Source organism: Babylonia areolata, chromosome 1 (genome assembly GCF_041734735.1).
Source record: "Babylonia areolata isolate BAREFJ2019XMU chromosome 1, ASM4173473v1, whole genome shotgun sequence".
Taxonomy (NCBI): Eukaryota; Metazoa; Mollusca; class Gastropoda; order Neogastropoda; family Buccinidae; genus Babylonia; species Babylonia areolata.
Window position 1 is genome coordinate 49,302,033 of NC_134876.1, and position 25,688 is coordinate 49,327,720.

The 25,688-nt window shown below is 37.9% G+C and overlaps 1 protein-coding gene and 1 non-coding gene across 6 annotated transcripts in view; one reads left to right on the plus strand and one right to left on the minus strand.

Annotated features, from left to right (window-relative positions):
- Nucleotides 1-25,688, plus strand: part of LOC143283663 (uncharacterized) — a 101,113-nt gene that overhangs the window by 39,945 nt on the left and 35,480 nt on the right. For 2 of the 5 annotated variants that reach the window (XM_076589881.1, XM_076589894.1), the window contains 8 exons: nt 276-440; nt 2,931-3,062; nt 3,648-3,764; nt 7,372-7,407; nt 14,306-14,430; nt 15,920-16,000; nt 23,224-23,326; nt 24,879-25,103. In XM_076589881.1, coding sequence (XP_076445996.1) covers nt 276-440; nt 2,931-3,062; nt 3,648-3,764; nt 7,372-7,407; nt 14,306-14,430; nt 15,920-16,000; nt 23,224-23,326; nt 24,879-25,103 — 984 coding nt within the window. Of the gene's footprint in view, nt 1-275; nt 441-2,930; nt 3,063-3,647; nt 3,765-7,371; nt 7,408-9,895; nt 10,037-14,305; nt 14,431-15,919; nt 16,001-23,223; nt 23,327-24,878; nt 25,104-25,688 lie in introns of all 5 variants that reach the window. The other 3 variants (XM_076589886.1, XM_076589903.1, XM_076589910.1) reach the window with 3 other exon arrangements.
- Nucleotides 5,137-5,209, minus strand: Trnak-cuu (transfer RNA lysine (anticodon CUU)). The gene has a single exon. It is a non-coding gene; the product is annotated as a tRNA-Lys (tRNA).

The following is a 25,688-nucleotide window of genomic DNA, read 5'->3' on the forward strand; positions in this document are numbered from 1 at the left end:
GTATAAAGAAAGAAGATTCTTTCGTTCTTTGAAAGTTATTTCACATAACATGTTTTTAGATGGTCATGTGTGTGTCTGTGTGAGTGTGTCTGTGTCTGTGTCTGTGAATGTGCATTCTTTCTTTTGTTGAATGTCTGTTCACAGATTTGTTTGTGTTTGTTGGTTTGTGTGTGTGTGTGTGTGTGTGTGTGTGTGTGTGTGTGTGTGTGTCTACACATGCATCCCTCTGTATTTTTGCAAGTGACAGAAAGTTAACACTTCTTTCATCTCTGCAGGACGCAGTCTAGCCGCTGGCAGCGTAGAGTCCAAATCGATGAAAGGCAGCATGATTATGGCCCCTGATGGTGAAATCATCAGTGTAGGGGGCTCTGTGGCCCCGCCTCGCCCCGCTGACGTTGGGGTGATCAGTGATGTCACACCGATTCTGCGTGCTGTGGACGGTGAGTAGAGAGACAGAGCCAGGAAGGGCAGGTGCAATTAATACAGTAAAAAAAAACTGAAGAAAAGATTCCCTTTTTTTTTGGTTTCCAAATGGAGTGGTGGCCTATAGTTGTAACGACAGGCGCAACAGATGAGTGGTTAAAGCATTGGACTTTCAATCTGAGGGTCCTGGGTTCAAATCTCGGTAACAGCGCCTGGTGGGTAAAGGGTGGAGATTTTTTCTGATCTCCCAGGTCAACATATTATGTGCAGACCTGCTGGTGCCTGAACCCCCTTCATGTGTATATGCACGCAGAAGATCAAATACGCACATTAAAGATCCTGTCCCATGTCAGTGTTTGGTGGGTTATGGAGACACGAAAATACCTAGCATGCATTAATCATGACAGAGTGATCAGCAAATCAATGTTGGTCGTGTAACGAAGAAAGAAGAACGAACCTGAGTAGGAAGCGGGTGTTCACATGTTTGGGTCATGCACACCAAAGCCATGATTGTTACTTCCCCTTCCTCCATCTGGACCTTGAATGGTGGTGTGGGTGCTAGTGTTTTGGATAAGGCAAAAGAAAGCAAGATTCCATATGCAGCATGCATTTAACACGCTTAAATGAGCAGAACTACTTCACAGCAGGATGGTTGTTGCCCTTTTGGAATGTGCAGGTGTGCATATATATATATATATCTTTGTATATATGTGTGGGGGGTTGGGGTGGGGGATATGGGCGTATGTGTGTGTGTGTGTGCTTGTACAAGTAAGTGTGCCTCTGTGTGTGTGTGTGTGTGTATGTGTGTGTGTGTGTGTGTGTGTGTGTTGGGGCTCATGTACTATTATGTGTATTTGACTGTGCTTTCATATCTGCGAAACTGCATGTTTGGTGCATATCTGTCATGCATATGTGTGTGTATGTGTGAATGTGTGTCTGCTTTTTTTTATATATTTTTTTTTTACATTTATTTGCTTATTTATCATCATTGTTGTCTTTTTTATTTATTTATTTTATTTATTTATTTATCTCTTTATTTATTTTATTTTCATTATTATTATTATTAATTAATTTTTTTTTATTATTATATTATTATTATTTGGTTAGTTAGTTCTTTAGTTTTTTGGGGTTTTTTTTTGTTTTGTTTTGTTTTGTTGTTTTTTTCTCAAGGCCTGACAAAGCGCGTTGGGTTACGCTGCTGGTCAGGCATCTACTTGGCAGATGTGGTGTAGCGTATATGGATTTGTCTGAACGCAGTGTACTGAAACTGAAACTGTTGTCCTGGCAAACTTTTATTGGAAAATCTGCTTTGATGGTAAAATAAATACACTTGCAGACAGGAGAAAAAAACAGGGTTGGAGGGGTGGGGGGAGGGGGGGGCATTTCCATGTGGTGACGTGCTCTTTGCAAGGGAGAGCAAAAGCGTGTATTTCAGACAGAGAAATCTGTGATGACAGAAATGTTATCCAATACAAAAGAGAGAGAGAGAGAGAGAGAGAGAGACCTATGGATATGGATAATTTATTCATTAGGCCATAGCCCCTGTGAGGGGGAATACAGACAATATATTTTGCACTGACTTTGTTTGGATAGACACAAAGAAAAAAAACAAAACACATGAGACATTTATAAAAGCAAAACATATTATGATGTGGCAATTTCTCTAAATTTGAAAGCTAAATACAGGAAGATGAGAGAGAGAGAGAGAAGAAGAATGAGAAGAACTGTGTATGGGCCAGTGATCCATTGCAATCATAACAGTTGCTTTTCGACCTTTTGGTTAAGATCAAACATAGAGAGAGAGAAAGAGAGAGAGAGAGAGAGAGCAGGCCGCATTGTTTCTTCAGTGCCAGTGTTGACAACAGCTACTTGCCCTCCTTAGAAAATAGAATTACGATGAAATTTAAAAACAAGCAAAAGAAAATTGCTTTGCTGTAATGTTTAATTATCAACAAAATAATGGATATCAAATAGGATGAAATATGTCTGTTAGCTCTTAAGATTGTATATCTTTGTTTAGATATTTTGTTATCAACAAATGGGATGACATTTGATGTTTTTTCTGCTTGTTAGCTAGCTGTTCAGATATATTCCAAAAGTTATAGTAACAATAATAATAGTTATCATCATCATCATCATTATCATCATCTTCATCATCATGATACTACTACTACTACTACTACTACTACTACTGCTACTGCTGCTGCTGCTACTACTACTACCACTGACAATAATAATGAGAATGAACAGTGGATTTATATAACTCTAATCTCTACATAGGACTTAAGGAACTTTACAAAAATGGGTTACTGCACACACACACACACACACACACACACACACACACACACACACACACACACACACACACACACACACACACACACACACACACACACACACAAAACACACACACACGGACCAGAAGTACACAATGAGAACAACATATGGCGAAGTGGTTTCTACATTGAAAACCTTGAGAGTGTTCCACCGGTTTGTTTCCACAGTGAACATGACAGACGAATCTGGAGTGTCGGATGATGAGCCGGACGAATGGCGGGCAAGCAGCAAGATGAGAAAACCCAGGGCACTGTCATCCAAGCTGTCGGACAGCATGAAGCGCAGTGTTGGCAAGAGAGGTATGTGTGGTCATGTCTCTGTGTGTGTTGTGTTGTGTGTGTGTGTGTGTGTGTGTGTGTGTGGTGTGTGTGTGTGTGTCTGTCTGTCTGTCTGTCTGTCTGTGTGTTGAGTGTGTGTGTGTGTGTGTTGTGTGTGTGTATGTCTGTGTGTGTGTGTGTGTGTGTGTGTGTGTGTTTGTGCGTGTCCTGAAGAATTGGGTTTAGGATGAGCTTCTGCTTCTTATTTCATTATAACAGATTGTTCTGTTGCTTGTTTATATCTGTTTATTTTGAATATGTTCGTTTTTAATTATTGTGTATTTTATGTGTTATAGATAGGTAAATAGAAAAAGGGATAAGGTGGTGAAGGTAAGGGAAGAGGTGTGGGGTGAGTGGGGATAGATGTGGGGGTCATTAATCATGAAAACCCTTTTTTTTCTATATGACTGTCATGTTCTCTGTGATCTTTCTGAATATGTGTTTTTATTCCGTGTTAGTTTGATGTTGGTTTTTGTATGAAATACTGGTTGTATCCAAACAAATATGAATTATCTACCTCTGTGACGCCTGAACTACAAACTGCAATATGTGATTTGTCTATGGAAGACTCTGAAACCTCCCTTGGGTCAGGCGCTAAGAGCATGGTACCTCCAGAAAAGGAGGAAAAAGAGGCTGAGTCAGGAGAGAGTATGATAATAAGGAAATCCTCTGTAGCCTCCAAAGGTTGGCAATTTTTTTTTTTTTTTTTTTCATGTGTATCTGCAAAAGTTATTTGCTGGTAACGTGGGTGACGTATGTAGGAGGTCCTTACTGCCAGTTAGATTTTGGGTCAAGGTTCTGGGAATACTAACAAGTTTGTCTTAACATGGCATGGTGTTTTATCGTAACCACTTAATTTTTCCTTCACGTAATATTTGTTTTGTGTGTGTCTCTGTGTCTGAGCATGTATGTAAAACTGTACCAGATTTTTGCTCTTTTCTTTTTTTGTTTTGATTGAACTGTATTGATATTAATTTGTACTGTTTTCAAATGCATGTTCATTATTAAAGCATTGTCTGCAAAATTCATTGTGCTGTGTACCATAATTTTTGGTCCATAAGGTGCTTCTGTATTTTCGGTTCATGCCCTTTAAAAAAAAAAATCTAGGATAAGTCTCACTCATAAAAGCATTGTCATATCATAATCGACCTGTTGAAATGATGTCTGAATTAGCAAACCATGAATTAAGAAAAGTGTAGTCTTTTGGAATTACCAATTTTGCAAGAGAAGGGAAGTTTATTTCTGTGTGGCAACGACTCCTTATCACTTTTCAATTAATTCCCTAAAAAGCACAAATTTGCCCCATTTCATTCTCTAAAAAGCACTTATTTGTCTCATTTTTCTCTTCATTGCTATTATTGTTTAGTTTACCTGGCGCTATTCTGTGACATATGATAGAAAAGACCTGCTTGTTCTTTTACTAATTTTATCCTCAAGCAACAGGTGTTCATGATAAAGACACAGAAGCAAAGGTCAAGGTTGAAAAGATATCACCTTATTGTCCGGAAACTGTGGTGTATGTGATGTGCAACAATGGTGTTTTCAATATTTTCTAACAAACAGTGTGCTCTAACCATGGCTCTCTTTTTGCTGCACTTCATTCGTTTATTTTTTTCTTTTTCATTGTTATTTTATTCATCCAGTCTGTGTCTATTACACTCTCTCTTTCATTAGTGTTTTTGGGTTGTTGTTTTTTGTTTTTTTCATAAAGTTTTTTTTTTTTTTATATTGTAAAAAGGGACAGAAATGCAGTATCTCTTGTAACATACAATTATAATGATTTTTCCAAAGAAAATACAAGACATTACAGTCTGCAACTCATGGACAAACCACTTGACTGCTGGTGATGAGGATGCTTGTCAGTGAAGACTGTCAGCTCACTGTGATGAAATAGAGCACTCAGATCAAGACGCCAGTCAGTATCAGTTTCAGTAGCTCAAGGAGGCGTCACTGCGTTCGGACAAAACCATATACGCTACACCACATCTGCCAAGCAGATGCCTGACCAGCAGTGTAACCCAACGCGCTTAGTCAGGCCTTGGAAAAAAAAAAAAAACGCCCAATGTGGGGCTCGAACCCACGACCCTGGGATTAAGAGTCCCATGCTCTACCGACTGAGCTAACCGGGCCAGTCACAAGTCTTTACTTAGACTCCTTCTTTTAGGACTGCATTGCTATTGTTCAGCAAATTCAATTATGCAGCATTAACAAGATACAAAAATGTAATAACTACACTTTTAGAATATTGCCACACTGATCTCATTTCGACAAGGTTCAGCTATAAATTGGGTTAATGCTTTGCTTTGCTGTCGGTATAGAGGCATCATGCTGGTTTGTTTAAACTGTTGATGTTTGATTATGTCTGACCCTCAGAGCTTTGATCAGTTCTGTCCACCTTCTGTGAGCCATCAGTATAGGGTATGAAACAGAGGGTGTGTTTTAGCAGGGTACACACATACTGTGTTACCCTGTGTGGTGTGGTGTTGAGAGTTATGTAGACACAGCTAGCTGTTTTGATTTTGAGTAGACGCTCTGATTTCAGTGTGCTTTTGCATACATGATGAGTGGGTACAGGTACAACAGGTTGATGTACAGAGGATCAAACATGCACAACTAAAATGTGAACGACAATGTCACAATCTGTTTCATAACAGCTGCAGTTTCTAAAAAAAGAAATTAATTGTGATGAAATATGCTGAAACAATTTCTGTGTGTTGTTTTCAAATTTAAAGAAAAAAAATTGGGGGGGGGTTGTTTTTTGTTTTACTATTGCTCTCTTGATCATACCTATTTCTAAATGTGGTTCACACATGGAAACATGTTTTCGCTGAATTACAAGTTTGTGTTGCAGAAGAAAGTAAATGATTTTACACATGCCAGAATTTGTCATGTGTTCAGTGGGCAAAGTAAATTGATGATTCTACAGATATACCTTTTTTATAATAGAATGACATCACCAATATATGCATTGTATATTTCAAAATATGGAAGATAATCATTTGTCCATTTATTTATGGAAAAGTAGTATGATCACTGTTGGTTATTTTACTACTAATATTTGATTAACTGCATGCATCCATGTATACTGCTTTTTATGAAACAACATTTGTATTTGTTTGTTGTGTTTTTGCACAAGGTCACTCATGAGTACACTCACATGCCAATGTGTATTCTTCCTTTTATTTAATGTCTCTTTACTTTGAGTAACATTTGATGCATAATGTGAGTGTGTGCATGTGTGTGTATTTGTAGGCTTGCATTAGTATATGTTTGTGCATGCACATGTGTGTGTGCTGGCATTAGTGAAAAGGAATATACAAAAAACAACAAAACAAAAAAATAAGAAGAAGAACACACAAAATAACACACATACACACACAACACTCACACTCACACACACACACACACACACACACACACACACTCTCTCTCTCTCTCTCTCTCTCTCTCTCTCTCTCTCTCTCTCTCTCTCACTCACTCACACTCACACACCATATATGTGAGAGAAAAGAAAGAAAATACCAACTGGTAATGTCCTATCATCATTTGCTGGTAATTCTGAAATGTCATTGCCAAAATGTTAATGCCAGTATTAAAAAAAAATAATAATAATAAAAAAAATGCCAATGCTGATAATGTTGAAACATTACTGCTTCTTGATATATGCTTACTCAGCAAGAAGGAATGCATTATGCTTGATGTTTATGTGTGTGTATGTTTGCTATTTCATTTTGAACAGCTTGATGTTTCCATATATATGTGTTATGATTTTTTTTTTTTTTTTTTTTTTTTTTTTCAGTGTGATCATTTTTTAAGCCTGGTGGAATATTCAGTGTTCATTACTCAGGCGACCGACGATGATTTTGTTGTCATGCCCTGTATGTCTTCAGTCTTTCTGTTGTTCTTGACTTTTGATTAAGTTTATAGCTTCTTTTTTTTTTAATCATATGTTTGCTCCTGTACCTTCAGCCTTTCAACAAACAAACAAACAAAAAAAAACAAAAAAAGACAGATTTTAGGGACATTGAAATGACATTTTATTTCATTTTTGATTACTTAATGATCAGTGCTTGTTCATCGAAAGGCTCACTTTTGTGCAAATGGTTCCGAATTTGAAAATTTATGAACGTCTGTTGAGTAAACTCTGTATTGTTGTGAGTAGACAGCATTTTGAAATATGTATGTCCCTTGCTCTGATGACATGACTGGGTTGTTGAAAATGATGGAATTAGGTGGTCCATTGATATGAGAGAGGTATACTGACACATGGCGTTTGCTTATGTAAAAACAGACAGTGGTGATGATTCTCTGGCCAGTGCAACTATACGTAAGTTTCGGGGCCACTGGCTGGTGCATATATTTTGTACAGCCTGGAAAACACCCATGTGTATTCTGCATGTACAGCTATATTTTTTTTCTTCATGTGTAGTTATTTTTCTTTAAAAAAAAAATCATTTTTATTATTATTTGTATTATTAATCTGTTGACTGACTGGTGCTGGAATATCTGTATTTTTGCATGAATTTTTTCTCAATTGATTTTTTTTTTTTTTTTTTTTTTTTTTTTTTGGTGTCTGTTTTAAGTCTTAAAAATTGTTAGTGTTTGAGACCGGTCTGAGGATAGGTAAAATTAATGGAAGGGCAGAGAGAGTTAGTTAGAGAGTGAGTGAGTGAGAGACATATAGTGATCGAGTGAGCAAGAGAGGGAGTTAGTGAGAGTTAGTGAGAGGGAGAGTGTGAATGAGAGAGAAAGTGAGTGAGCATGATAGAGAAAGCTTGCCTACATAAGTCTATGTCTGTGTTTGTGCGTGTGCATGTGTGTGTGTGTGTGTGTGTGCGTGTGTGTGTGTGTGTGTGCAGCTTTTAGTGTGGAGGGTGGAGTCAGGGGATGGGGTGGGAAGGTCAGAGGTTGAGGGGATAAAGAAGTTGTGCTGAGAGAGAGAGAGAGGGGAGAGAGAGAAAGAGGGAGGGAGAGAGAGAGAGAGAGAGAGAGAGAGAGATGTGAAAATTAACAGGCATATTAAGGAAACCTATATTTGACTCAAGACTCTTGATTTTTAATTAGTTGATATCTGTTATACTGGAATAGTCTGTACACTTTGGCACCTCCTGAAAACTGATGAAAAACAACAACAACAAACCCCCCTTATACTGGCCATTTGTTTCATGGTATTGCTGTTGATCAGTTTTCCCCATCAGAAGAATTGTCGTTAGGCTGCCATTATATATAAAGCTGTGAAAGAATTGTGCATTTACAGGTCGCAGTTCTCTGACACGAATTGAATTTGCTTGCGCTCATTTATATCCAGATATTCATTTTGAAAGCCAACCCATATGTGCACCCTGTCACTGATGCACCCTGAGCCGTATTAAAATGCCTGCAGTTTGCACTTGTGCTTTTTCGCACCCATGCTTATATTCTTGTACAGCACTCATGACCTATACTAATGAAAAGAGGGGGGTGGGGGGGGGGCAGGGTAATGCCTGTGGTTATTCATATGTGATTTTTGTTTGTTTGTTAGTTTTGTTTTTTGTTGTTTTTTTTAATGGGTTATATCCAAATGGATAAGAGAGTTCCCAAAACCACAATGAAAATGTATGTAAGTTAAGTTATATGAAGGGGAGGAGACATGGCAAAGCTGGACAAAAATTATATGAAAAGATCGAGTTCAGTTAAAAACATAAGATGTGTGTGTGTGTGTGTGTGTGTGTGTGTTTTGTTTGTTTTGTTTTGTTTTTGTTTGTTTTTTGTTTTGTTTTTTGGGGGTGGGGTTTTTGGGGGGGGGGGGAGCAAGGGGGTGAGATGGGTATTTTCATTTATGTGTGTATTGTTTATGTGTGAATAAGTATTTCAGTGCAGTGTTTTTGTAAGTCCATTTGCTTGTTCTGTGTATGACTGTGCAATTGTCTGTGGTGATTTAAAAAAAAAATTTTTTTTTTCCATTAGCCAAGTGTATGTAGTTGGTTTTTTTAACATTGGGTCAAACGGTGGTGTTTGAAGTTTTATTGTTTTTAATCCAAGATAATAATATGTTTATTTCATGTCCAAAATATTCATGTAGAAACTGTTTTCATGATTTGAATCATTTCTTCGATTATTTTCATTCTCTCTTGTCTTTTCCTTTAGTTATTGATACAATTTTTTTTTTTAATAAGTCATTAGCATTTTTCTTTAAACATTTAATTCTCTCCACTTTCTTTTGTTCCTTTTTTTTTTTTTTTTGATATAATTGCTTTCTTGATTTTTTTTTTTTTTTTTTTAAAGTTTGCATCTCTTTAAAATCAAACTACTTGTAATTTCTGAGGTGACAGGGTTTTATTTAGATATATTTTTTACCTGGTTAAGTCTAACCTTTGAACTGAAGATGACATTGTTTATAGTTATGGGTGTTTGCAGCCTCCCATTCTTTTACTTTTTTTCCCTTTTTCTTCAGTTCTTTGTATATATATTTGTACTCTCTCTCTCTCTCTCTCTCTCTCTCTCTCTCTCTGTGTGTGCATGCATGCATGCGTGTGTGTGTGTGTGTGTGTGTGTGTGTGTGTGTGTGCGCGCGCGCTCAGTGATATCACTATATCATCTTCCTGTCTTGCTTCAAACTTGCTTTCTGTTAGTTCTACCAGAAACTTTTGGACCAAACAAAACAACAACAAACAAACAAATTTCATATGATGATCTTCTTCCTATTTCCAGTGTTGATACTGCCATTATATATACACAGATTATGAATGGTTTTCACTCTTGCGTGTCTATGTTATGGTGGCCCTGCATTCAACCTCCTCTCCTATGTCTGCCTATCCTCCCTTCCTGTTTGGCAGAAATCGATTACACCAGCGGAGATATAGATGCTACAATGTCCATCCATAGCTGGAGCTATGCACTCAAAGAGAATGAGGGGGAAGGTGGTTTAGTCAAGACAGGCAGTATGCGAAGTCTGCCGGGACTCTCCTACGATGGAGGTAGACATGGCTGCTGTCATGTGGTGGCTGTGCTGCTAATTGTTGTTGCCTGTGTTTTAACCAGAAGAAACCGCTAATGTCTATAATGTTGTTCTGGTTGTAGTTTGTGAGAGAGAGAAAAAGAAAAGTGTGAGAGAATATGAACTGTTGTGAAACTGTTGTTTTCGGTATTGCTGTTGAGCTGAAAATGTGCAGCCTGTAACTTGACTTCATTGTCATTGTTGATGTTTGGTAAATGTAGCCTATTAAACTGTGACTAATTTGACTGTATATGTACAAAATGTATCTGATAATACTGCTGTGTTTGTATTGTGTGTGTGTGTGTGAGTGTGTGTGTGTGTGTGTGTGTGTGTGAGAGAGAGAGAGAGAGAGAGAGAGAGAGAGAGAACAACAAAAGTGTGAGTGTTGTTAAATCATTTGCTTTTTGTTATTGTTGTTGAGTTGAAAATGTGCAGCTCATAACTTGACTTGATCGTCATGCTTATAATATTTGTTAACTGTATCTATTGGAACTGTGACTAACTTGATTGTATAAGTATATCAATGTGCTTTTTATTTGTGTGACTCTTCTTAGATTAAATATTTATTGTATAATTGTTGAGGCAGAAGACATCTAGCTTTGTGTTGCTTTCAAAGTTAATGGCATGGTTCCAAATTTGAAATGTGGCATCTGTGTTGAATGTTGGAAAAGAATCTTATGAATTTTAAGGGTAAATTCAAATATTTACCTTTTTCCTTGAGTCTCACTTTTAAGTTGAGAGTTATTTCACATTTTTCTTTGACTGTGAAAAATCGCTGTCAAAAATAATATTCTTATGTGTTACATATTGATGTATTTTCTTGAAAGGTACATGATTTTTGTTGAAACAACAGGCAATGGCAAAAACTATTATCTAGTAAAGTGTACTTTTGTTTTCAAAATTCGGTTCAATCAAAATTTTGTTTACAAGTCTTCAGGTGTAGTTACAGGTATATTTAGTTTATCCATTGCTCTGTCTTAATCACAGTGCCCGTTATCGCTTCATTGTGATACATGGTATCAAATACTTCAAAAATTGAATATTGTCAGATATTTTTTTGATGTACTTATATAGAAAAAGTTCTTGAAAAAATATACATCATTTATTTTTCCAAAATTATGTTTTGAATTGACAGTTGAATTGTACTGGTAACAGGGCAGAAGGAATCAGTGTCCACTGCAGAACACACACACGATGAAGACAGTCCCTCTGATGAAGATAATGAACGATGGGCTCGCATCACAGAGAGACCAGAAGAGGAGGAGGTGCCCAACTTAAGTCGAGAACCCACTTTGGAAGCCATTCCCCAGGAGACACCACACAAATACCTCACTCCTGCCAGCCAACAAAGCAGCAGTCATCCCTCTCCTCCAGATCTGTACATCACTGCAGATGGTGGCACCAAGTCACAAGAGTCTCACCTTTCACGACAGGATGGTCAGCCCAGTCCATGGGATAATGGACCAACGCCAGCATCCAAGCACACAACTCCAGGACCTCCGAGTTCTGGTCCCTCCCCCAAACAGTCGGCTCATCACCTGCCATCTAAACACACCACCCCAGGAACATCATTGACCCCAGGCAACATGCTGGGTACAGAGCCTGTTCCCAGTGTCAATGGCCCAAGACCCACACCAGCCTCCGTCCCGTCCCGACCACAGTCAGATGAAGATGTTGAAGTTGATGAGGGAGTGCCAGACACTCCTAGATCCAGGTCTGTGGCCTTGCAAACCGACTCTGATTCTGTAGGACAGCAGACCCCTCGAGCATCCTCCATCACTGCTTCACACAGGGAATCAGGCAGAGAGAGTGGAGAAAAGGAAGGTGGAGCAGTTGAAGAACAACTGTCCCCAGGAAAAGAGACTCTGGATGTTGTGTTGGAAGAATCTGGCAAAGAGAGTGCTACACCAAGCCGTGCTGCCAGCTCTGTTGCTGGTAAACAAGCCTCTGAGCTGTCTCGTGTACACACTGCCAGTGACAGTGGAAAGCCTGGCAGTACAGCTGAAAGTAGGCACACTGAGAGCAAGGCAGAGAGCCGGCAAGGGAGCAGTAAAACAGCCAGGAGCAGAGCTGCATCAAGCAAGAGAGCGACAAGCAGAACAGGTTCAGGTCAGGTAGCAGATCAGCTGCACGGTGAGAACAGCATGATCAAGGAGGAAACCATAGTTACTGGAAGCAGAGCACCATCTACGGCAGCAGGAGCTACCACTGCAGAGATGGACAGGGAAGAAAATGAGACAGAAGATGCAGGTCGCATATCCAAGCCACTGATCTCTGCACGATCAGAGAAGTCCAACAGCAAAACAGGAACCACTCCGACAGCTGAATCCAAAACCTCTCGGGTTCCCAGCAAAGCAGGATCGCATGCTCCATCCAGCCAGCATGGCCGGCATTCCAGTGAGCCTGATGCCAGGTCATCAGTCCAATCATCAGCCAAAATGGATGCAGTAAGCAGCGGTCAGGCATCTCCACTGAAGCCTGCAGGCAGTGCAAAAGTGAGCGGACGTCACTCATCTAGCAGTAAGATGTCCAATCGTAGTCAGGTCAAGGCTTCCACCAAGCATGGCTCAAGGTCAGTCAGCACCCGATTGTCTGAAGCCAGAATGACAACACCACCTTTAGGAGGAGAGGAAAGCAAAGACCTCCAGTGGAATGAAGATGACCCAGACCCATCAGAACATGAAGACGTAGAGATACCCCTGGAAGACCAACGTCCTCTTTTTACCCCATCCTCCGCCACAGATGGAGCAGCGAAAGTGTCTGGTGAGGAGCCGCACAATCAGGGTCTGGTGTTGTCTGTGGAGGGAAGTCAGCTTCTGACCCCTCCAGGGACCCCATCATATGGTCATCGCACCAGAATGACAGTGCAGGAATCGGTGGTGGAGGAACCGGCTGAAACTGAAACTGTCACTTTAGGTAGGATGACTTGCAGTTGGTGTGTTATGAAGAATTAACCAGCTAGCTGATACAGCACCAGGTTTGGTGAGATCTTACCACGCTTCTGTAATTGTTGTCACGGCCACTGTGAAAAAACATTAACATTGATGATGATGTGTCAGTAACTTCAAAAAAAAAAAAAAAAAAAAAAAATCCCGTTTTCCAATCTTTATTTCTTGCATGTGATGTAAGGTTTGCACAGTATTTTTTTTCCAGATCTAAAACAGGATTTCAGTGTGTGATAAACTGCATGTGCACATGGATTTAAAAAAAAAAATGTTTATTCATTAAACAAAAATATTAAAGGGTGAACAAACCACAAACCCAGCTCACTGTTGTTCTGATATTGTTTGGGGCACTGCACTTTTAATATTTGCTTTTTTTATGCATTTTCTGCATAATATGCTTTGAACACTTACACATTTGTATTTTCAATGGCAAGCACTTCAAACAACTATTCTGATATGTTTAACAATGTAATGATGAATGTACCATACCCTTTAATTGCATGTTGTTTCTCAGGAAGTCATGTGAGTGCCTGATGCCTTTGTTCCCATCGAGAATCGAAAAATGTTGTGTTGCAGTCGCAAATCTGCAAGCTTTATGAGTATTTTCATTATTTGCAGCCTTTATTTCAGTGGCTGATGGTTCCTTGGCAGAAAGTTTGGCTGTGGTGTGTGTATGTGTGTAACTATCTGTTAAAGTAGTGACAGACCAGATAATGAAAGATTTATTTGTGTTAACACACCCATCTTTAAATGGATACAATGGAAATACCAGTAGATTGTTCAGATGATATCATTTAGCAAAATATTGTATTATGTCCACTGTGTTCAAGGTGAAAGTTTTGTTTTATTATTTACAGGTAATGATTAAGAATAGTATATGTGTGCAAAATGATTTGCATTTGTCAATAAATTAATTGGCATTGTTGTAACACTAAAATGTATTCATATATAGACCCTTTGTTAGATTTCCTGTACATTTGATCATTATATGTTTCAGTGAATTTGAATGTATAATGTAGAATGTGTAGAATTCTTATTTCTTGTATATGTTTGTGATTGATTTTATTCCGTTTTTTGGATTTTTTTTTTTTCTTTTTCTTCTTTTTTTTCTGTCTGATGATACTTTTTTATGTTAAACTTTGAATAATTTATTTTCTTCACACAATTGACAGAGCAGTAAAGGTTTCTTGTGTTATACAGTTGATACTGACATTCTCTTTCTTACCCACAGTTCAAAGCAACTTGAGTGTATATTTATTGATGTTTGAGGCTGATCTTGTCTTGTGCTGTCACCATGTTTGTAGCTTCCCGTCAATCCAGCGTGACAGAACAGGACATTCTGGACACCCTGACGGAGCACGCCAAGCGAATTGCAGAGAGCGTTCTGAGCAACAACCAAGCTGGTCAGGATCTGGAGCAAGATGTCCGGGTAGGTAACTGCAGGACAGTCACTGAACCTGTGTGTCTGAATCGGCTTCAGATTGTCAGCATTGTCATGCACTTTTCCTGTCCCCCTTTTTTTTTTTTTTTTTTTTCAGATGAGTTTCAAGTGATTTTTTTCCAGGTTTAAGTTGTGTGTGTGTGTGTGTGTGTGTGCGTGTGTGTGTTTGTATGTGTGTGCTACATGTATTTGCGCATATTCGCATATATGATTATATGTGCATATTCACATATATGATTGTACATCAACAAAAAAAAAAAGAAAAAAAAAGAGAGGGAAAATGCAGTATCAAAATCATTTGTTCTTTGTGTGCAAGAGGAGATGCAGTTTTCTTTTTCCTGGCACTTACAGTCTGAAAATTTTGTTTTTATTTAATTTTGCATTATTACATTAAATTCCAAGCCAGATATATATATATATATATATATATATATATATATATATATATATATATACAAGCCAAAATGGCATATGTTTCTCTGAATGCAAAATATTGCCATTTGGGTTCTCCTTACTGCTTAGATATCCAGACAGATAGACACAAATGTATATGCTTCATTGTGTTGTATGAGTCATCAGTTACAGTTAACACTCAGCTTATATCACAGATTGACATAAGTTTACATTTGGGCCAACAGCAAAGTGAGAGCTGTATTATCAATGGTTTCTCCAGTCAATGGGAAACCATTTACAGCTTAGTCTTTTGTGAAGGACTATGACTCTCAAACTAGGAGGCAAAATTGCACTGGCTCTTAGTGCTGCAGCCTTGTGGGCTAGTTGGCCTTTGGGAACCATCCCAACGCCAACTGTCCTAAAAACCCTCTTGGCCAAGAGAGTGGGGATGTACTTGGGCAAGACACTCTCTACTATAATCAAATTCTAGCCCAAATAGTCGGAACAGCAGTTGCCTCCTCTGCTATTCTGATGGTCATAGTCGGACATAACTGACTATCATATATATATACAGTTGCCATAACATAGAAATTATCATAAAAGATCTGCAGAAAGATGTATGATTTTTTTTTTCACTATGATTTTTTATTCGTGACAGTAAATATGCAAAATTCCAAATGAATTAACTTTGTGTTTAACAATGTAGATAGATGAAACTTGTACATTTATCCATATGGGCAGCATTTAATACACTGAGAGAGAAAACAAAATATTGTTATAGAGAAAATGCACATAGCATATGCATTTAAAAGATAATTTAAAAAAAAGATTCATTTCAGTTCATTCATTAGACTGTGAAATATATTGGTCAATGACACACAAACTTTTTGTCTGTGTATTGGAATTGCTGTGTGTGGTTTTCTCTTTTTTGAATTTTTTGTTGTTGAAAGATTCTATATTCCTTTGTGTTGGAATCATCAGTAATACTTGTATATACATATCAAAGTCATGTGTGGTAAGTAGATAAATTGTTGAGCTGTAAATTAATCAATGGTGTGACTGATTTGTCTTATTACCCCTGTAGATTGCAGCAGATTTGTGGATGGATTCACATCCGACTCGTGACATCTCGCGCAGTCACTCTGTGCAGGATACTTTAAAATCCGTAAGATTGTCACCGTCTGGGCAAGATGAGTTGGACACGATAGTCATTCTGTGTCTTAGTTATATCAGGCTCTTGTTAACAAATGACATCGTGCAAGTGTCTAACCCTGTTGCATTTGTCAGTTTTAGTCATAAAAATAATTTTAAAAAAATCATTGGTTAGGTTTGTTTTTAAGTGAATTACTCCATTGTTAGGTTCTTCTGAACTCTTCTGTTCTTGAGTTAATTCCATCTCTTTGATGAAAGTTGTATGATACTAATTGTCAAGGAGCGTAAGGAACCTTCTAAGAGCTGTGGATATGAAAATAACAGCTTTAACTGTACAGGATCTCTTTTCTCACATGTAACAAGTCTGTAACCAGTTAATCACTAATATTGAATCTTTCCCTGTCCTTTATGTAGCAAAACTCTTTATCAGCATTGTAAAACAGTATCTGTAACATCTAATCAATCTTTTATTTGAATTCAAGGAATGAGATGACTGTGAGTTAAAGCAAAGAACTGATAACAATTGTGTTGAATGTCTAACCTTTAATGGTCGGTAACTAAGGCACAGAATGTCATGGTCCAACTCATCAGTGTTGTGTGGTTAGTATATAAACACATGCACACACATAATAACAGTGGTGTGGGGCCAGTGCTGCCTTTTGCATATATTCTATAGAGTGCATTTAGATGTGTGACCTTGTGCGCTGCTTTGTTTTTTTTTACCCCCCACAATTTGCCGTTGCTGCTCATGTGAAGACAGTTTTGCTGCCATGATCCTGTTTCTGAAGTTATAGATTTAAGATTGTTTACACAGTTGGCTCATTTTCTTTTTCTTTTTTTTTCTTTTTTTTTTTTCTTTTTTTCCCCAGTGATTTAGACTTGTTTCTGGTTATCTAGACTCACTTCTGATTTCTCTCTTTGGGAGATTGTTGATTATGATTTTCTTTGTAGGTTGAGGAATCACTTTGTCTTGTTTCTGCTTAGTTCTTTTGCCTTTGTGTATGCATGTTTGTGGAACAAATGATTGGCTGATATTGCAGTGAAAATGTCTGTTTGCGTTTTCTGTGTGTGGCTGTTTGTATGGAAAACTTTAATAACGGCATGTAATGTTCATCTGATGAGGTCAATGTGTGTGTGTGTGTCGTGTGTGTGTGTGTGTTTGTGTGTGTGTGTTTGTGTGTGTGTGTGTGTGTGTGTTTTCCAATTCACTCATTGCTATTCAAACCTCAGCTGTATTTTTTATTGCACTGAGAAGTATTGTGTATGGCATCAGGTGGTGAGATTATGTACATGACAATGTGTCTTATTTACATGCATACATGTGCCGGAACAGCTTGGGGCACCTTGATTCAGTCCAGTCAGTAATATGAACAAACGTTCAATTTTCTTCTCCTTCTCAGTCTTGACAATCGTGTAGGCTCATAGGACATGAAAGTGCAGAAGTGAAAGAATTTTTATTGCTGATCTTAAAACAAAATTGGTGGTTCATGGTTTTATCTGTTTATTCTGAGACTAGTCCATTATTTAACACCACACAGGGCATGAGTCTTTCTCTTCCCTTCTCCAGACGATCATAATGTCAGAGTTTTGGTCCATAAACCATAATTATGTTGCAGAGACTCCACAGCACTTTAAGACTTACCCTTGCCTCATTTTAATAGCAATTTATCAGACTGGTTTACACACACACACACACACACACACACACACACACACACACACACACATTTTTTTTTTTTTTTTTCACTAATATTCACATGCATTCTCTTTCCTTTATACACTACTTTACTCCTTTCGGTCTAAAAGCACTTATAGTGAATAGACGTTAAACTGAAGAAAACACACACACACACACACACACACACAATGAGAGAGTGAAAGAAAACACAGGGGATGTACTCTTGTGATGCAGAAGCACATTAAACCCTGAGAACTTATTTTTGTTGTAGAAACACATGAAATGCATTGCAGTTCAATACAGTGCAGTTCAATGCAACACAGTACTGTGTAGTGTGAAACGGAAAACTGATAAAACTGTACTATGCATTTCAGTTCAGCGTAGTGCAAAATAACATTGCAATACAAGGTAACATAAAACAATGTACAGTACAGCATCATGCAATGTACAAACAGCACCAGGCTCACCTTCAGAATCAAGATTTTTTTTTTTTTTTTTTTTTTTTTTTTTGGTTCAGTTGCTAGACTCTCTCTTAGTGTGATATTGTCTCAGTTACAATGTCTAAGTGCTAGGCTGGAACTGGGTGCTTCAAGGAAATATTTACAGGATCTGCATTATAACTTCTTCTTTTTTTTTCTCACCTGTCATTGTACCTTTGGTTTGTGGTCCTGTATTGTTCATCGTGAGAAGATGGGACTGTACTCCAACTGTTATAAGCTAGAGATAGTGGAAAAGAGGAAGTTCCATTGCAGTGCATGGACTATGCAGATATAAAGCATACTTAATTGATACTTCTGTATACTTGCGTAGTTGGTAATTCTTATCAGATTTGTTGTTTTCAGTTACAGATATTTTTTATACGAAAAATGTGATTATGGTAGGCTTCTGTATGCAGGTGAAATGTGCTCTTTCTGCATAACCCTCTTCTTTGATAAGCACATGGCAGTGTGTGCACATGCATGTGCACATCCTATGCATGTATGCACCCCTCTGCATTGACTTTTGCATGCATTGCATTCATTTGTATTTTTGCATATGTATCCATGGTTATCGCATGCAATTTTGCATTTGTATATTTGCACGTGTAAGCATCCAAGGTTGTTAATCAATCACGTTATATATATATATATATATATATATATATATATATATATATATATATATATATATATATATATATACATTTTTTTCTTTTTCTTTTTTTTTTTGCATGTTTTTTTTTGTTTCTTTTTTTCTTTTTTTTCCCTTTTTTTTTTGCACCAATTTTACTTGCAAATAACTTGCACATTTTTGTTCTTTCTTTAAGGGCACCATTTTCATGTCCATGTTTGTTTGTTTTGTTTTGTTTTTGGTTGTAAATTTGTCTATTATTTATGGGCAGTCAGTGAACAATTCACACGATGACTGACTTGTTTTTATTCATGCTTGAAGGAAGTTGACCAATTACATTGTAATATATGTTTGGTGACAAGGCATGTGAACACTGTTCTGTTTTTAAATCATGTTCTTCTTGATTTGTTTTAGATGAGCATTGCCATGTTTGAGGTTTGTTTGCAAAAAAGAACAACAACATTTTTTTTTCCTCCATTCATATATCCACTGTCTGTCTCACGAGAATGATTCTCATGACATTAATTTTGTCTGACATTCTTTAATGTGTGTCTGCTCTGAATTGTTAAATTATCCCACAGAAAAGATCTGTCATTGACTCTCTGTCTCTGTTTCTGGGTGGTTTTTTGTTTGTTTGTTTGTTTTGTTGTGTGTTGTTTTTTGTATGAATATCTCTTTCTCTCAGTTTAAAGGTGAATTTAATGTATTTCCACTATTCATATATACTGTATGGTATGGAATTGCTCTTAAACCTTTCAGGAAAAAGCTAAATTATTGCAAAATTATTACTATCCTTGAGAATTATCAATAAGCCATAAAAATGATGGCTGAACAATTTATGAACATATTCCGATTACGGTACGTAGAGATCCATTCATTACTATAAAGGTCAGTTTCTGGATTGTGATATTGTTTCAGGTCATGAGATCAGTGTTGAACAGTCAGTCTCCTGGGCTGTGATATTGTTTCAGATCATGAGATCAGTGTTGAACAGTCAGTCTCCTGGATTGTGATATTGTTTCAGATCATGAGATCAGTGTTGAACAGTCAGTCTCCTGGAGTGTGATATTGTTTCAGATCATGAGATCAGTGTTGAACAGTCAGTCTCCTGGACTGTGATATTGTTTCAGATCATGAGATCAGTGTTGAACAGTCAGTCTCCTGCATTGTGATATTGATTCAGATCATGAGATCAGTGTTGAACAGTCAGTCTCATGGACTGTGATATTGTTTCAGATCATGAGATCAGTGTTGAACAGTCAGTCTCCTGGAGTGTGATATTGTTTCAGATCATGAGATCAGTGTTGAACAGTCAGTCTCCTGGAGTGTGATATTGTTTCAGATCATGAGATCAGTGTTGAACAGTCAGTCTCCTGGATTGTGATATTGTTTCAGATCATGAGATCAGTGTTGAACAGTCAGTCTCCTGGATTGTGATATTGTTTCAGATCATGAGATCAGTGTTGAACAGTCAGTCTCCTGGAGTGTGATATTGTTTCAAATCATGAGATCAGTGTTGAACAGTCAGTCTCCTGGAGTGTGATATTGTTTCAGATCATGAGATCAGTGTTGAACAGTCAGTCTCCTGGACTGTGATATTGTTTCAGATCATGAGATCAGTGTGGATTGTGATATTGTTTCAGATCATGAGATCAGTGTTGAACAGTCTCCTGGATTGTGATATTGTTTCAGATCATGAGATCAGTGTTGAACAGTCAGTCTCCTGGAGTGTGATATTGTTTCAGATCATGAGATCAGTGTTGAACAGTCAGTCTCCTGGACTGTGATATTGTTTCAGATCATGAGATCAGTGTGGATTGTGATATTGTTTCAGATCATGAGATCAGTGTTGAACAGTCTCCTGGATTGTGATATTGTTTCAGATCACGAGATCAGTGTTGAACAGTCAGTCTCCTGGAGTGTGATATTGTTTCAGATCATGAGATCAGTGTTGAACAGTCAGTCTCCTGGATTGTGACATTGTTTCAAATCATGAGATCAGTGTTGAACAGTCAGTCTCCTGGATTGTGATATTGTTTCAAATCATGAGATCAGTGTTGAACAGTCAGTCTCCTGCATTGTGATATTGTTTCAGATCATGAGATCAGTGTTGAACAGTTCAAATCGTGAGATCAGTGTTGAACAGTCAGTCTCCTGGACTGTGATATTGTTTCAAATCATGAGATCAGTGTTGAACAGTCAGTCTCGTGGATTGTGATATTGTTTCAGATCATGAGATCAGTGTTGAACAGTCAGTCTCCTGGATTGTGATATTGTTTCAAATCATGAGATCAGTGTTGAACAGTCTCCTGGGCTGTGATATTGTTTCAGATCATGAGATCAGTGTTGAACAGTCAGTCTCCTGGAGTGTGATATTGTTTCAAATCATGAGATCAGTGTTGAACAGTCAGTCTCCTGGAGTGTGATATTGTTTCAGATCATGAGATCAGTGTTGAACAGTCAGTCTCCTGGATTGTGATATTGTTTCAGGTCATGAGATCAGTGTTGAACAGTCAGTCTCCTGCTCTGGGGGAAAACAAGTTAGCATTGTACATAAAAAATTAGCAAGAGACTAAGTTATTTTTGCAACATGATTTTGACAGTGTTTGCTAATCAAATTAGATATGGAGGTTTTTCTTCTTTTTTTTTAAATTTGATGTATGAAAACAAAACAACAAAACAAAATTAAGACTCATATTTTCCAAAGACTTGTTACATACTTTACAAGGTGAGGTAAACTGCATGAAGTGTTAACATTTTTTTTTCTTCTTTTTTTTAATTCATTTTTTTAATTATTTGGAACTGAAGCATTGATTCTGACACAGTGTGAAAGAAGATCAAATTTGAGATCGCACTCTTTCAGCTGTCAAAGTTGTCAAACCAGACAGACAGATCATTAATCAGCCTTTTAACCAGCAGTACTAAGCTGAAAATGAATGATCGTATATGAATGAATGCATGGATTTGATTCTTTAAAAATGTTTATTAAAAAAAAATTAATAAAATTTAAAAAAAAACAACACTTTTACAGTTATGTTTTAATATATGAATGTGTGATGAAAATGATTTTGTTCTGCACAGTTATATAGGTCAGGTCCCTTTTCTGTGTGACATTTCGGTGATGGCTGCCTACTATTATCTGATGATGTTTCTTTGTTTTCAGACTGTGTTGTAGGAGAAAGTTTTCTTTACTCAGAATCAAGTTTTCAAATTACTTGTCCCTTTTGGTTGTCTATAAGGTAAAGTAAGTAAGTTCAAACTTTAAATTCTGAGTAGAGAAAACATTCTGTTGTATGTATCCAGACTCAGAGAATCTTCAACACTGAAAACAGTTTTTGTTTGTGTGGACATGTCTTACTAATTTATCGGGATCATGGGAGAGTGATGGTATAATTTCTGTGGTTCATGCTTTTGCTTTTCTTTTCTTTTTATTATCGCTATTATGATTGATGATGATGATGATTATGATTACGATTATTATTGTCTTTATTACTATAATTATCATTTGCTCTCTTTTCCTTCGGCTGGGCTTTGGTGCTTTGTCAAGTTCTGCTACTTTTCATGTTTTGAATGCCATCTTGGTCACTTACTTGGTCATTATCCTGTGTCTTAATCTTTCTCTGTCTTTTTGCTGCTGTCTGTCTTTTTGCCGCTGTCTGTCTGTCTCATTCTTCTCTCTTTTTTTCATGCTGTTTCCTTTATCAGAAAATTATATATTTTTATCAATGAACAGCATGTGGGCATCTCACTGGCTTTTTATTATTAATAAAAAGAAAATAAAAAACCAACTAAAATATAATATGCAAGGAATCTGTATTAATTTTGTATATTAGTATATGCTGTTCATATGTACATTTTGTTATTTCAAAGTGGTTTTTTTTTCTTTGCAAGCTCAGTAGTATCAGTTCAAGTCTCCTTTGCATTATCAGTAGTGCATTTTTTTTAATCAACAACATATAAGTTAATAAAAATGGTTATATTAAAAAAAAAATTTAAAAACAAACAAACAAAGAAAACAAGTTGCAACAACAAATCAGTCAAAAACTTAAAGAAAATATTCAATACAGCTGTATAAAAATTTTAAAAAATCAGAAAAAAATGCAAAGATCGACTGTGTGAAAAATTATAAATGTGTAGATACAATCTTAATAGTAAAGACTTGATTTCCTTAGTGTTTACACTGATAATGTTTTTATCTGTATGATAGACCTGTAGGGTGGGTTTCTTTAAAAAAAAAAAAAAAAAAAAAAAAAAAAAAAACAAAAACATAATGATTCCTATGAATCTTGAAAATGGCAAGATGTCATGTTTGATGGTAAAACATTTAAAAAAAAAAAAAAAAAAATAAAAATTTCCAAACTCTTCATTTTCTAAACTGAGATTGTGTTTGTGCATAATTTGGACTGAGATGAGTGGACCTACAACCACCCTCCCATTGTTGTACGCAGGGGGCCATAGATCAGATCATGACCACCCAGCAGAGGGCGAGCAGTGCAGGCCCTACAACTGATGAGTACAAGGACCTCATCCGCCAGTCCCTGACCACAGCAGGTATTTCTTCTTCTTCTTCTTCTTCTGCGTTCGGGGGCTTCAACTCCCACGTTCACTTGTATATGCAAGTGGGCTTTTTATGTGTATGACCGTTTTTACCCTGCCATGTAGGCAGCCATACTCCGCTTTCGGGGGTGTGCATGCTGGGTATGTTCTTGTTTCCATAACCCACCGAACGCTGACATGGATTACAGGATCTTTAACGTGCGTATTTGATCTTATGCTTGCTTATACACACGAAGGGGGTTCAGGCACTGGCAGGTCTGCACATATGTTGACCTGGGAGATCGTAAAAATCTCCACCCTTCACCCACCAGGCACCATCACCGTGATTCGAACCCCGGACCCTCAGATCGAAAGTCCAACGCTTTAACCACTCGGCTATGGCGCCCGTCACAGCAGGTATTGATTTCTATGACTGCTACTACTACAACTACTTTATTTTCATACAGTGCTAAAATGCAAGCAGAAACAAGCTTTAGGAGATTTACAAATCCAGTACTTGAAATGAATCGAGTTTGCACAGAAGATGAAGCAGAAACATACAAAAGGATCCTAAAAGCACAATTTAGAAAACCCGTAAAGTAACATAGTAAGAGGTAGACTAAAAGAATCTTGGTACAAGTCAACTCACATGAAATAAAAGAGGCAGTGTGTCGAGCCACAGGCTCTTCTTCAAGCACGAGGTAACATACATTCAAAGCAACAACTGTTACACTCCAGCACATTGTAGTAAACAGCTAAAACAAGAGCAATCACAGTGAAAATTTATGCACGTATATAGTATCCTGGTTGTAAACTGGGATTGATAAAATGATGAAATTATCATAGGGAAATGCAGTACAATTTTGTACACACTTTACTGATCCATAAGAATCAGGGGAGTGTGAGGATAATTATAATTATCTAATTATACTTTGTTATAGGTTATATTGAATTGTAATCTTAAGTTGAAGAGACATGGGAAGAAGAGAGTGAATTTTGCTCGGAAGTATAAAGAATGATTTCATTTTTTACCTTTGTTTTTCTGTATGTGTAGCTGTTTGTGTGAAAATATAAGTTTGATAAGGGAATGAAATGTATGTGTGTGCGTGTGCTCGTGTGTGTGTATGTGTGCATGCTTGGGTGTGTTTTATGTGGGTGCATGTGCATGTGTGTGTGTCTAAGTGCATGCTTGTGTGTGCTTAGTGTGTGTGTATTTGTGCATGCTTGCTTGTGTGTGCCTTATGTGTGTGTATGTACGTGAGTGCGTGTACACGCATTTGTGCGTGCTTTATTTTTGTGTTCGCACGCATATGAGTACTTTATGTATGGGTGTGTGTGCTTGTGTGTGTGCATGTGCATGCACATGCATGTGTGTCCGTGTATGTGCACCTGAATGACGAGCGCCCAATTGGCAACTATCACTTGGCTCTACCCAGTTAGGCAGCCTGTTGTGCAAATGACTCCCCGTGTTTGTAAAGTGCTGAGAGCTTGGTCTCTGACCGAGGACAGGCACTATAATTATAAGTATTCATATGATCATCATCATCACCTGTGTCCATCTTATCAGTGGCCAAGGCAGCTGGCTTGGACCCAGAGCAGCTCCCGGAGGATGCAGAGATCAGCCCGGACCTGCTGGAGGCCCTGGCCAGTCAGAAGCTGACCCCAGAGGACCTGACCATCTTCCATGACGAGGAGACGGGGCGGCCCATCATCAAGTCGCGGCAGGAAGTCACACAGCAGGCACTGGGGGGTGTTGCAGAGGGCCACATCTACGTTGCCCCCAACGGCAAAGGTTTGGGGAACGCTTGAAAGGGGTGACTTTTCTTTTTCAATACCATTTGGGGACTCCTTGTAAGGAATGACTTCTTTTTGTAACATCGTTATTGCCAGTCTTTGGCACACCGTGACTGACAGACCTGGAGTAATCTGACGAACAGTTTTTCTGTTCAGCACCCCAGTGATCCTTCACAGAGTTTAGGGAAAAGAAGAAGAGGAGGCAGAGGAAGATTGTTTGATTAATTTATTTTTAATGATGAAAAAACAAGTATTAAACATCCTCATTAACTTCACGCACACAGCCTGTCCCATATATAACACTGCCCAGGCTTACAACCTGCGTCATACGTCCACATACAAGCTTACATTGCTCACCTCACAAGCCAAGTGTGGACAAACCAGAAGTTGACAGTGAAGACAAAGATGGCAGTGTACAACACCTGTGTCATCAGCACACTGCTGTATGGCAGCGAGACATAGACCACATATGCCAGGCAAGAGAGAAGGTTCAACACCTCCCATGTATCCTGGGCATACCTTTGCAAAACAGAGTGTGCATCACCAAGGTCCTGTCCCACGCCAACCTTCCCAGCATGTTCAC